Here is a 13,339-nt window from a genome sequence, read left to right as displayed (position 1 = left end):
AACCCACCACCTGGCTACCTAAATCCTGTCCACAATGGAATACCTACAGAAGCTTCACACCATCCAGTAAAAAGCAGTCTGTTTGATTGGCAATACATCTGCACTCTCTCTCTCACTGATGCTAATTAGCAACAGTGTGTACTAGCTGCTAGATGCATTGCAGAAATTCACCAAAGATCCTCAGACAGCACCTTCCAAACTCACGACCACTTCCATCTAAAAGGACGAGGGCAGCAGATACATGGGAACACCACCCCACTGCACGTTCCCTTCCAAGCCACTCACCATCCTGACTTGGAAATGTATTGCCTTTCCTTCACTGTCGCTGGCTCAAAATCCTGCAATTCCCTCCCTAAGGGCATTGTGGGTCAACCCACAGCATGCAACAGTTCAAGAAGGCAGCTCACCACCTTCTCAAGGGCAACTAGGGACAGCCAATAAATGCTGGCCAGTGAGCGATTCCCACCTCCCATGAGTGAACTTTTTAAAAAAAAAAAAAAAGCTCCTTACGGGACCAACCAACACATAGTTTAAGAACACATTGAGTAGAGTGGATAACCTTGTTTTGAGGCAGATGTTGAGAGATTTAACTTTCCATTGATACTTGGCACATGATTTGAGTTATCATTGTACATTATATGTTCACAGATTATCTAATGAGTCAGTAAATATCTGTTTTAATGTTAGAGTTATAATTTAGATGGTAGGAAGTCCATGCTTACTAATCCACTTTCAAAGGCAACTTTCATTTAAAAAGTTAAAGAAATTTTGTTTAAGTGATTTATTCTCTATCTGGGTAGAAATATAAAATGAGTTAGCTACTTGCAATAGTAAATAAAGATACCTTCTTATAAGGAAATGTATTGGTTATATTACTAGACCACTCATGTCCATTTGGCTCAGGAGTATCACCCTCACCATAAAGTCAGACTTGGTCCTGGGCTGGGCCTGAGCACGTAGTTATTGTCACTGCAGCACTGAAGGAGTGTTGAAAGAATGGAGAAATGATCTCCAAATTAACCATGTATCAGCAGTTCAAGTGGACATTGAAGATTCCACAGCGCTATTTGAATTTTCTACTGGTGTTTTTAAGCATTACTTTCTCAATCAACACTTCTCGAATCAGTAGCGGGTCATTAATTGAATTTTTTTTAATGGAATGTTGGCTTCTGTAACTTGAAAAGATTGGGCGGGACTGGGGAGAATCAGCAAAAGATCAATTTCTTTATTGGGCATAGGATGGTGGCGTAACTTGGACCCAGTATAGTATTATCCATGGTTTGGAATATTTGTCAACATTGAAATTGAAGTTCAAATAAGAAGAATAGTTACTTGACACAAAATACTGCCTTCAAGAGGCTCTTTTTCAAAATTTAAACATTTTATGCTTTGTAATTCTCAAATTTACAGCTACGGAGACTTAAAATTCAATTTTAAAAAAATGAAGGTTTGGGTCCCCTCTAAGTTAACCTCGTTACATGATTGAGTATCAAGATTATATCCCTGTCATTGGTCCTGGGTTTGCCAGGCCTTTTCTGATTATCAGATGCAACAAATGACGTCCAATTTTATTGACCAGTTCGGCTTCAACGATGAGGAGTTTGCAGATCAAGAGGACATAGTGAAGTAAGTATGAACTTTTTGAAACTGGTTTAAATCTTTCACTTGGGTATCTATCTCTAGATATTTATCCAGCATGCACTTCCTTGAAATGAATTTGTATAACTAATTGAGTGAGATTGGTGCTATCCTTTTTTTCTATTTTTCTGCTTAAACAACAATTTTCCAGTGGGTGTATTGAATTTTCTTTAACAGTCCTGTGGTGTTTTTGAACTGCTTTGGTGCTTTGGGTCTTTTTCTCCTCCTTTAGCAATATAATTTACATCTGCATGCAAAGGACAACTGAAATTTTAGTCTTAAGCTTGAAATTTTAAATCCTGAATCTCTGTGCATTTGGTTGACTAAGGTGAGAGGAATACAGAACTGCAGTGTGCAGCTTTTCAGAGCTGGTATGTGTCTGCAAACCAGTAACTAGGCTGTATTGATTATTCAAGAATGTGAGTCCCCTTGCACAGAAAATGAGGATGCCCAATTTGCAAATATTTCGTACCTCTACAGAATTATGATATTTCCTTTTCCATCCTGGCCCCCCTGCCCCACATGCTTATGAAAGATCATCTTTCGCTTTTCCATTAGATTGAAAACTGGGAACCTCTAGTGCCTTCTGTGTTTACTTGCTGAAGTTTGTTAAATTTTCTTTTCTAGTTGATAGAAAAATGTTGCTCGTTGTTTGCTGATTTAGATAGGTTTGGTGACCTTTTGCAGGTCCTCATGCTCCAGGTTTAGGGGGTTCAGCTGAAATTGAACTTAAGTTGAGAACCACGGTTGCTGATAAATATGAAATGGATCAGCAGAGGCTTTGTGGCTAGTTAAAGAAATTTGTATGTTGAATAACCCTTTTGTCATGTACAAGACAAAATTTAGATCAATATCAATTATTGTATTTTAAAGTCTGTTCTCAATTCATCCAAAAGGAAATATTGCTTAGTTATTCACGAATTCTGAACATTTATCTATTGATACCACCTCTAATTTCCATAGCATCTGATAGTTATGTAGAATCTGCATAATGTTTTCTTGGCTCGTATGCCCAACAGTACAACTGTAGTGCAACCTTTTATTTTCACTATATTAGAATAATCTTCATTTGCATAGTTTTAATAGAACACAGCTTATTCATTAAGTAGTGGATAGTCCAATTCATATCCCCTCTCCGGTAACTGGACCTTGAGGTGACTTCATCTTCCCTTTCTCCACTTCACTGTTTTCAGCTTTACACAGCTCTGTTCTTTCGATACATTCAAAATACATCTTCACTTATCGCAACAGAAATGTTTTGATTGTGATTGGGTATATTTATGCTTCTAATCCTCCCTGTGGTCACTGGCTTTCCAAGAGGAAGCTTTATTGAGGTTTTTATGCCTTTGTGAAAATTTATTCTGTAAATTTTGGGTACCATATTTTGTCATTTTAAGTTGCATTCTTTTGAGGCCAGCTTCACACTGATCTCATGATAACTGCTAGGTTGAAGCAGTTTTTGGTATTAACATATTGCATTTCTTCTGGTCCTATCAAAAACTTGACCCTCCAAATGTACTGAAACGTTCCATCTGTTTTCCTATTATTCAGCTAGTTATTGATATCAGATTCCATACCTTTGTAGGATAACTCAAAAGAATTATTGAAATGTTCTTTCTGCCTGTTGTTTTGTGCCTTAGATTCTGTTTTAAGATAGATGAGTGGAAAAGTTGAAACAAAATTTAACTTGATTTAAAATGCAAAAAGCTACAATGCTTCTGTCAACACGAGACCCTGTTTGAGTTTTGTACTGGTGTGTAGTTGTGAAAGATTTCATGCATAATACACAGCTTCGTTCCTCTTCCCAGTTTAGAGGCTGGAATATATTTTATAACTTCAGTCCATGTTAATTTACATAGATGTGCACTTAATGATTGGTCAACACAAATGCTGGATATCGCTGTACTTTTTTCTTTCTTTCCCCTGCCTGTTGGGATGATATCAGAACCTGTGTTTGGCATCTTCTTTTGTGGTATATTGGTGAATCCATGTGTTAAACCTCAATCATATGCCATTTTGATGATATATTGCATTAGGGATAAGCTTATAGTGCCACTTTAACCTTGCTAGACTTATTTCCCTGCACTACGCACTGTTCCCTATTTAGGAACGCAAATGTTTTCCAGAATTCTCTCACTACTACCTGTGAACTTGTCACTACAGATATACAAAATATCCATGAGAGCTAGGTTTCCTCCTTAAAATTACACGCTTTCCCCAAAATGCTTCTTAGGTGAAGCGTCAGTATGTGACAAGCTAAATGAAAATATCCATCATTTTGGGAGGTGGGAAATTTACCATTCAAACATTTCTGCTTAAAAATGACTGAACCCATCCAGGACATCTAGTGTAGAGTATCATTTGTATAAATCATATTTTGCTTTAATGACAAGTACAATTAGAGATGCTGTTCAATGTTTAGTAATACAGGAAACTGTTCTCTATGGCTTATCTTGGTACAGAAGATTTTCCGTCATTCTGTCCTTTTTTGATCTCGCACATAAATATCAAGGCCAGGAGCGTAATGTCTGAAACAATGGGTCGAGCCAATGGAAACTCCTTTCCTAATTAATTTATAAGGTGAATTTTTATTAGCAAAAAGAGAAAATGTTAATCTTTTTAGTTTTCAGTTAGTGATCTCTCCATTAAAGTAAATTGACCACAGTCAGTGCTTGGTTGATGTCTGACCTCAAATGCTGACTGCATAGAAGCTCGAACATCAGTTGCAAGAAAAATCATCTTACCATGGACCTTGGCTAAAGTACTAATTTGAATAATAGCCCTCAGAGGACAAGGAACTGGAATTGACTTTGGATGGTTCACCAGCAAGGGCGCTGTCCCCTCTGCCCCAGTAAAATTTTTCTTCTTGTCTGAAATTGTCTTGTTAACTTTCTAGTTGACGTCACTCATTACTGATTTAACCCAATTTAAGAGAAATCATTGGGTTTGGATTTGCCTATGGAATAGTCTTGGTCCGTGTCCAGCTTACAACCTTTGCTGACAATCTTTGCTACGCAGACCAATTTATTGCATTTTTCAGCCAACTTGGATGTCTCAAGCGTTGCTGAATTTTAAATGAAATATCTAAGCAATGGCAAAGCAAGGCTGGTAATATTCTGCATTTTAGCATTCCTGCATTATGCATTAAATTGTCAAAGAATGTAATATTCGTATGACATTCTTTCTGGATGTATCTTTTTACTTACTATCCCTGAAGATTCATTGGGCTTTTTCTTGGACATACTGATGTTACTTACCTCCAGGATCTTTTCTGTATTTACCTTCCTTCTATCCTATAGTTTGCTGTACATTCTGTTTAGAAGATCCCAAATAGACATTCTTCAGTAGTGGGCAAAACTTACAGCCCTTTTTACTTCTGTTGCAGATTTCTCAATGATGGTCAAATTACAGATGGAGTATATGTTCCCTATAAAGGGAATAACTTTATACCCTAGAGGAAATTGAATAATTGGAGCAGGGAGGTATACTTTCACTGGGCATAAATATGTTCAATGACGATGAGAGTCTAAGCCCTTGTGAAAAGATGTTTCTGCTGACGGATAAAATATGAATGGGTGAACTATTTCAACAATGTACTGGTGATTTTTGTTATGGTTCGGGCCTTTAAAGTATAATTTTCTTTTCCCACAGTTGTACAGTGCTTCCTGTGAATGGAAGGGTACATCTTGCGTCTTCTGCCCGTGCAGAGGTTTAACGCAGCCTGGGTCTAACAATTAGCTCAATTGAGGTAAATTCCATATTGCACTTTACGTGGACTTGCTCTACAGTTTTTTTTTTCTATCGCCTCAAAATTGAATATTGCCACACAAACTCAAATGCTTGCAATCTAAAGTGTTTGCAAATTCAAATATGAGCTATCACAATTAAGTAAATAGAATAAAAGATTTATCATTTTTTAACCTGGATTCAGAGTTTTTAAAAACTTATCAAGTTACTATATCTTGACGCAAGTCTGCATCTCAAAAGCTTGGGGAATTATCCTTTTGTTTGTTTAAGTCTATGCTTCACGTTTCATTGAGCCTTGGAGCTTGAAAGGCCCTATACAGTTTAAACTATAAGTTTATTGCCTAATTTCAATTTAAATTAATGTGATTCAAATTGCTAAATTTTGAATTATTGTAAGTAGATTATGTCTCAATTCACAGATGCAAATAAATCTTGCACTCTAATTAGTAACTTACTTTATATAGACAAATCCAAAACTCTAATCTTACAAAATTCAGTTGAACTAAACCAGCAAATCAGAATTTAAGCACAAAAAGAATAGATTTACCTGCTTTTCCAGGACTGATATGAGCAATGTTTTGGATGTCATGTGGTCTTGGGATATCTCCTTTTGAATCTTCCAATCTCATCAAAGTACCTTGCCTTAAAACCTGTTTGGAAAGCACTGATCTCACCCTTGCAGCGAAAAAAACCCTTCTGTCGTATAAATCTAATTTTCCTTCATTTTTTAATGATGGACTTCCTGTTAAACCTTTAACAATATTAGCACTGAAGAACAAGAAAATTAGTTGATGGACAAACTGTATGCAAAATAATCTTTGGATGGGGTTAATAGTGATTCACTAAAATGCATGCACTTTTAAAAGTGCATGTTAAAGTATTTTCTGGAATCAGAAGTCGTCGTGCAATTTTATGAAGGTAATCTGCCAAATGTTGGAAGGTCTGTAGGCAGTAATCCTGTTAGGCTCATAATGCACATCATAATATTTCTTCAGTTTCTCAGATCAGATCTGTCATCTGCATTGTGTTGATCTTGTTGTCATCAAACTTCTTCTCATTAAATACCTCCCTCTTCCCCCCTCTCTCCCCTCCCTTCTCTCTCCCTCTCTCTCATTTGACCAACTTACTATCCCATTTCTAGCACCTCAAAGTAAAACAAATAATAGGTTTGCAGGCCCCTTTCTAGTCTATTTTTATTAAAGTTGCAGCTCTGGAGCCTTGTAGAAGCTAGTACAATGTTATGAATAAATAATCTAATGATCAGTCAAGGCCGGAGAGACAAGAGATTTCTATGTATATCATTTACATGCAGTTGCAACCTGACCTTCTCATGATATCCAAGTTGGTGTAGTAGTCTGGAGCTTAGTTTATTTTTCTTATTTGTCTACTGATGGGTCTTGTACAGTTGAATTCAAGCCATTAATGAAAAAAAGTGGTGTATTTGAGCAAGGAGTCATCCTCCGTGTTCGTAAAACAGCAGCACATATAAACACCCTGAAGAGAAAAACGAACAAGAAATGCTTTTGAAGAAAAAGGTGAAGCACTACAAAAATTTGAAGGGAGATTTTGTTTTAATAGTCATACAAATATTGATATTGGCTGTCAGAATGATGTATGAACTTGAAAATCTTCGACTGGCCTGGAAATTTGACAGCTGCTAAAAATCTACATTAATCCTGATTTGCATGTGAACAGAATTAAACTTCTGATCAATGAGCTTTATTTCAACAATGCAACTTGATTATGGTGGATAAAAGGGTGAGACTAATTTTTTTTCTCCTGGGGGGGAGGAATCAGAAAAGAGAGAGTTGATAAGGAATAATGGAGTGATCTTGAAGGAAGGTGGGAGATCGAGTCATAGAGATGTACAGCACAGAAACAGACCCTTTGGTCCAACTTGCCTGTGCTGACCAGATATCCCAGATAAATCTAGTCCCATCAGCCAGCATTCGGCCCATAGCTCTCTAAACTCTTCCTATTCATATACCCATCCCAGATGCCTTTTAAATGCCTCCACCACTTCCTCTGGCAGCCTATTCCATACATGTACCACCCTTTGTGTGAAAAAGTTGCCCCTTAGGTCCCTTTTAAATCTTTCGCCTCTCACCTTAAACCTGTACCCTCTAGTTTTGGATTCCCCCCCACCCCGGGGCAAAGACCTTTTTCTATTTACCCTACCCATACCCCTCATGATTTTATGAACCTCTATAAGGTCACCCCTCAGCCTCCGATGCTCCAGAGAAAATAGCCCCAGTCTATTCAGCCTCTCCCTATAGCTGAAACCCTCCAATCCTGGCAACATCCTCATAAATCTTTTCTGCACCCTTTCAAGTTTCACAACGTCCTTCTTACAGCAAGGAGACCAGGATTGCACACAATATTTCAAAAGTGGCCTAATCCGTGCCCTGAAGAAGGGCAGCCATAAATAGACACTGTTGGGGAATTGACCTTACTCATTAGATGAAAGGGAAAGGAGGCTTGTTAAATTCAGGAAAATGAAAATCATATGTTGAGTGGATTTACAGAGAATAGAAAGATGCAGCTTGTTAAGGTGGTAAGAGGAAGCCTATTAAACTTATGAAACATATTAAGTAAGGATGGAAGAACATCTCTGGCTGTGTTGAGAAAAGAATGGACATTTCCTGAGGCTTAGACAGCTCACTGACAACTCTGATTTCATGTTAAAGATAAATGTATGAAGAACTAAGATTATTAGTTACAACACAAAGAATCTGGTGCATAATTAGTACTGTTGTCCTATTACTTTTCTTAAAGCAAAAAGGGATGTCTTGTCCCTACTGTGTAGTTTATTGAGTGGACTTTGTGACTGTTGACCTACATCTTTTTTTAAAGAGTTTTATCATGATGATTTTGATGTGGTGATGCACCTTGTTCTGTAGGTACATCTTGTTACGTACATGTCTTTCTTAGTTGCTTTAAAAGTGGTGGTAATATTAAACATGTTATTTGGGCCAGAAATTGCATTCATGATTTGACTGTCAGCCAAGCCTTCTTTAAAATGGCAGCCAAACATTTGGTATCGATCATATCAGTCTACTTCTTGAGGCGAATCATTTATTTTAGAAGAAAAAAGGTAATTGCAAGTCAAACTAAATAATCTAGAAGATGTAAAGGACTGATGATCTTATGTTCCTAAGGAACTGCAATTTCTTTGATTCAATGAGGATTTAATTTCTCACCTCTTTTAGAACTGGATCTCTTTACAGCTGAATCTCCTCCCTTTGATATCATAATTTCTTTCACAACTTGCCATGGATGGTGGTGCTTTTACGAGGGGCAGACTTTTAACTGTAGCTCTTTAAACTTCAGTGGTGCATATCTTTCACACCAGAAATATTCACTTAAAGCAAGTGAACAAATGGTGTCCATAGTAGTTTCCAAACAACATCTATAAAATTATTTGTTGTGACTTCCTTGCTTTAGTTTCATTTGCTTACAATCATAGCATGTGCTTCATGGGAATTCATCCAGCAGTGACAACCTTCCGCCTGCACTCAATGGCAAACACTGCAAATAGCATGCTTAGTTTCAGCATTTTACATTTTTGAGCTTCAAACTCGAGTGTTAAAGCCACCATATTTGTCACATTTGGATTAAACCATTCTTTAATTTTATTTTCACTCAAAAGTGGTTTAACTTAAAAGTTAATTTTCTTGCTGAAGCTAAAATGTTTAGATTGTATCAATTAGATTTTAAAGCATTATAATACCCCATCTTTCCGTTACACATTTTGCCAGATGAGCTGTAGAATATCTTCTTTGCTGGCAAATTGGTAATTGGTCAGCGAGAGGTTGTTTAATGATTGTTTCATAAATTTTATGATTCTATTTCATTATGGTATATCAGCATTTGTTGTGTGGAGCAATTCCCACACCTTTTCGAGCACTTTACTGTCTATGTCTTCCAAAGGAAAATTCTTTCTCGGTCAATTCCTGCAACGGGCCTGATTTTTTGAAAAGCCTGAATTAATTGCTTGTGGCATTGACATAATATTGACGTATGCGGAAAATATGTCATCAGTTAAAATTTCCTAAGATTGACCTCTGTCTCCTTTTCTATGTAAAAGATAAGTTGTATTCAAATTCTACCTTCCATCCTTCATCACCATTTCTGATTGGGAGTAAATTTGACATCTTTAGTTTCACTGCTTTAACTTCTTGCTTGTCACCATCCTGTTCAGATTTGGATCTGACTTCATCTGTGAAGTCTCTTGGAATGTTTAACCACATTAAAGGCACTGAAAGGAGATATTCTGTACAAGTAACTTCCATTACAGGCTCCCTGAGTTTGGTCTCATGGTAGACCTTTTTTCCTTTTTGAGAATGGAAAAGAGATGTCTACAGAGCATAAAATCCTTGAAGAATGCAGTTAATTCTCTTAACTTGTGGCCAGTTGGTATCCTATCATATGTGGTAGAGGAAGTATATTCAAAGAATGAGCTTAATCATAAGGTAGGTAATTGATCTACATATTGTATTTACTTATTCACCACGAACTCCAATATCGATTGTTAAATGACACTTGTTTAATCTTTTTTATTTGATGAATATTGAAATGTGTGCAAAATGTGTTACTTTGATTTTCTGTTGTGCACAATGCAAAATGCAAGTCCTGGTAAATAATTATGTTGTAATATTTGGATGAATTGGCAAGGATCAATTATGGATTTTTTTCTTCCCTTATTAACATAAACTTGGGTAACTTCTCAAATAGTGTGAAACAGATCATTTGTGAATGGCAATCATATTTTTATGAAACCACAGTTCATATTGCTTAAAGTCAGTTTATAACTTGGAGTATTATAACCATAGAAAACATTTTGAATCATTTGCAGTGTTCCCTTTGAAAGAATTGCTGATATCAACTTCTCACTGAATACAAATGAGAGTGTAAGTATTTCATTTTTATAATGTTTGTTTGGTAGGGTGTTGTGGACAATCAACTTCAAGCTAGTTGGACATAAAGAAACTGCAAAACGTAGTCATCAATTTCTGAATGTCAGCTCCTATCCAGTGAATACCTGACCAATGCAGACCAGAAAGATCCCAAATTTCATTTAATGTTTCGAGTCCAGTATGACTGTTCCGTACTGCTGAGATTAAGCTGACTATTCTGTGACTGCTGAACTTACCTTTGTCATTTTTTTTACCGGGTTGTAAGATTTGCAATTCTCCAGTTCTCCTGCACCGTGCCCTATTTGAAAGACAGCTGAAAAATTAAAGCCAGTGCTTTGACATTTTCCACACTCATTTGCCCAAATCTGAGGATAGAACACATTCATTCCTGGTGTCTTATGACATTTAAGTACAGAGAGTCTATCCATTACCCACTCATTGTTAACTTTAAGTTCTTTGTTTGACTGAACAACCTCTGCTTTCACTGTGATCTGTGCAGCAATATCTTTCTTGGTCAAAAAATGTTGAACAACGTTAATTTCATTACCTCTGCCAAGCTACTTTACTCCATGTTCAAATCGCCATTTGTTGCCTACTCAGCCCCATCCTGTTTTAACACTCTTTGACAATCTATAAGCTTATAAAAGATTTTTGGATTCTGTTTTCTGTTAGCTGTCTGTTGCGTCTCATACCCTTTGTTTTCTTTCTTGCTTTTTCAGTTCCCCTCTGAACCTTCTATAATCAGCATGGTTCTCAGATGTACTATCTACTTAACGTTTGTCATAAGCACATTTTTCCCCTTCTTATTTAGTATCTCCTTTGTCATCCACTGAGCTCTGGATTTATTTGCCCTTTCTTTTCCTTTGTGGAAATATACCTTGGTTTTGCATAAATCAGCTCATCATTAGAGTCCATTGTTCAGTTTTTGTTTGTCACCTAATGGATTCCACTTTATATGCGTGAGATTCATTCATACCCCACTGAAGTTGGCTTTTCCTCAAATTAATTATTCTTGCTCTGGATTCTACTTAGTGATTTTTCATACTCAACCTAAACTTTTTATGATACAATGATACCATTCCCTAGATACTCTCATACTGACACTTGATCCACATGGCACACCTCATTCCAAAGAATCCTCTTCAGCAGTGCTTTCTCATTGGACCAGAAACAGCCTGCTGTAGAAAATTCTCTGGAACACGTTTGAAAATATTTGCCCCTGTCTGCCTTTTGTACTAGTATTATTCAGATATTTATAACTACACTATAATTTTCGTGCTTGGCTTTACACTCGTGCTCGCTGTCTCACACTTGTCCCACCACTCCTTTGGCATTTTAACAGTGAAATGATTGCCAATAAAATACTTTTGAGATTTCCTTTTCTAGCTGCTATTCTATAGTTGCACAGTGTATTTGCCCCACTTATTTCCTTTTTCAGTCGTTCTCTGTACCTTTTACATTTAGCCTGATCTTACATTTGCCAAGCTGACATGCTATTCGTCTCTGTTTTCTGCTTCTGTCCACCACCCCCACCTCTACACTCTTTGTGGTCATGTACATAGTCTACATGAGAATCTCCTCCTTCAAGGCTGACAGTTGCTGCATTATATTTGCACCAAGTCTTTTGCTCCAGTTTACCTAGGTCAGATCCCTCTTCAATTTATTTTCATTAGCTTACTCCAACTGAACATTTTTATTCTTGGTTACATCTTCTACCTTTCCATAACTAATAATTGGCAATGTTTTTAAATTGACTAAATGTATTTAGTTTGGTAGTATGGTAGTACATTTTATTCCTGTAATTAAATATTGCAATCTGATAAGGTATGAGATCTTGGTTGTAAGATTTAATGTAATCATAACAGAATTGTCTCCTTTGTGTGAGACCACCCTGACTACTTAATTCATTTACTGGGTGACAGATGAGTTGATGTCTGGGAGCAGTTGGGTATATTCAAGAACAAAGAAAATGACATGGAAATGAGTTCTCTTTGCTCCTCACTATTACCATGAAGCGAGGTTGGATATGCTGTAAGCCAGTTTTCTAAATGAAAGGATAATTCTTGTATTTATGTTGGGTACAATGAACAATTAGTCAAAATAAGTATTTCAGAAGTTATGAAAATAATCAATCTCAAATTGTTTCACCTCGGTTTTATAGACAAGCTAATCATTTAACAAAAAAGATCTGTTATCAAGGAGAAATTAGATTGATCCGTCCATAGAATGAACAATCTTTGGCATGTGTGGAACTTCAGAAAGCAACAGTGCAACAGATTTTGTTATAACGTTGCAAATGTAGAGCTTGATAATTTTGAAGTGTTCATTGTGTCCTATTTCAGAGATGTGCTTGAAACCAAAACTTTCTGGAACCCTAATTGTAATAGTGCCATATTCCTACTTGACTAAGCTAAGATGCATCTCAAGAGAATGTCTTCATTTACTAAGACCCTTGAAAACGTCACAGCAATTTGATTTCTATATATTTATGTTGTATTTGATAACTTACGCAGCATCCCTCTGCATTGATATGTTTTTTGAAATTGAAATACAGTTCCGTTTTGGAAGTTGGGAATTGTTAGGAGTTTGAAAATATTTGCAAGTGCCTGCCACACAGTTTTCAAAGACTGATGCAGTGTAACTGACAGAACTGTGTTCTGATTATTCCATCACGCCTTCCCCAAATTATGTCAGCACATTTTTATACTTGTATGATGAATTCAGTTTGAGTTTATCTTGGGAACAGAAGTGAAAGAATATCACATCTGAGACATAGAGATTACTTTATAGTAGTTTAGAGTCTTTTTGATAAAATCTATAATGAATTTCATCTTGTTGGTAACTTCTGACATTTTGCCAAATTGGTCCAGGCAAATGTAGCTCTATTTGAGGCATGCTGTAAAGAGAGGATTCAACAATTTGATGATAGCGGTTCTGATGAAGAAGATATTTGGGATGAAAAAGATATAACATTTGCTCAAGATGCACAAAATCGACACAGGTATGTTAACAGGAATGTACCGTGATTCACTCCTCCC

The 13,339-nt window shown here is 36.6% G+C and overlaps 1 protein-coding gene across 4 annotated transcripts in view; it reads left to right on the top strand.

Annotated features, from left to right (window-relative positions):
* ppp6r3 (protein phosphatase 6, regulatory subunit 3) overlaps positions 1-13,339 on the top strand; it is a 132,468-nt gene that overhangs the window by 88,401 nt on the left and 30,728 nt on the right. For 2 of the 4 annotated variants that reach the window (XM_020523499.2, XM_048606877.1), the window contains 3 exons: positions 1,529-1,626; positions 10,241-10,295; positions 13,172-13,302. In XM_020523499.2, coding sequence (XP_020379088.1) covers positions 1,529-1,626; positions 10,241-10,295; positions 13,172-13,302 — 284 coding nt within the window. The remainder of the gene's footprint in view (positions 1-1,528; positions 1,627-10,240; positions 10,296-13,171; positions 13,303-13,339) is intronic. The other 2 variants (XM_048606876.1, XM_048606875.1) reach the window with 2 other exon arrangements.

This window comes from Rhincodon typus, chromosome 17 (genome assembly GCF_021869965.1).
Source record: "Rhincodon typus isolate 14 chromosome 17, sRhiTyp1.1, whole genome shotgun sequence".
Lineage (NCBI taxonomy): Eukaryota > Metazoa > Chordata > Chondrichthyes > Orectolobiformes > Rhincodontidae > Rhincodon > Rhincodon typus.
This window is presented reverse-complemented; position numbering and strand designations above follow the sequence as displayed.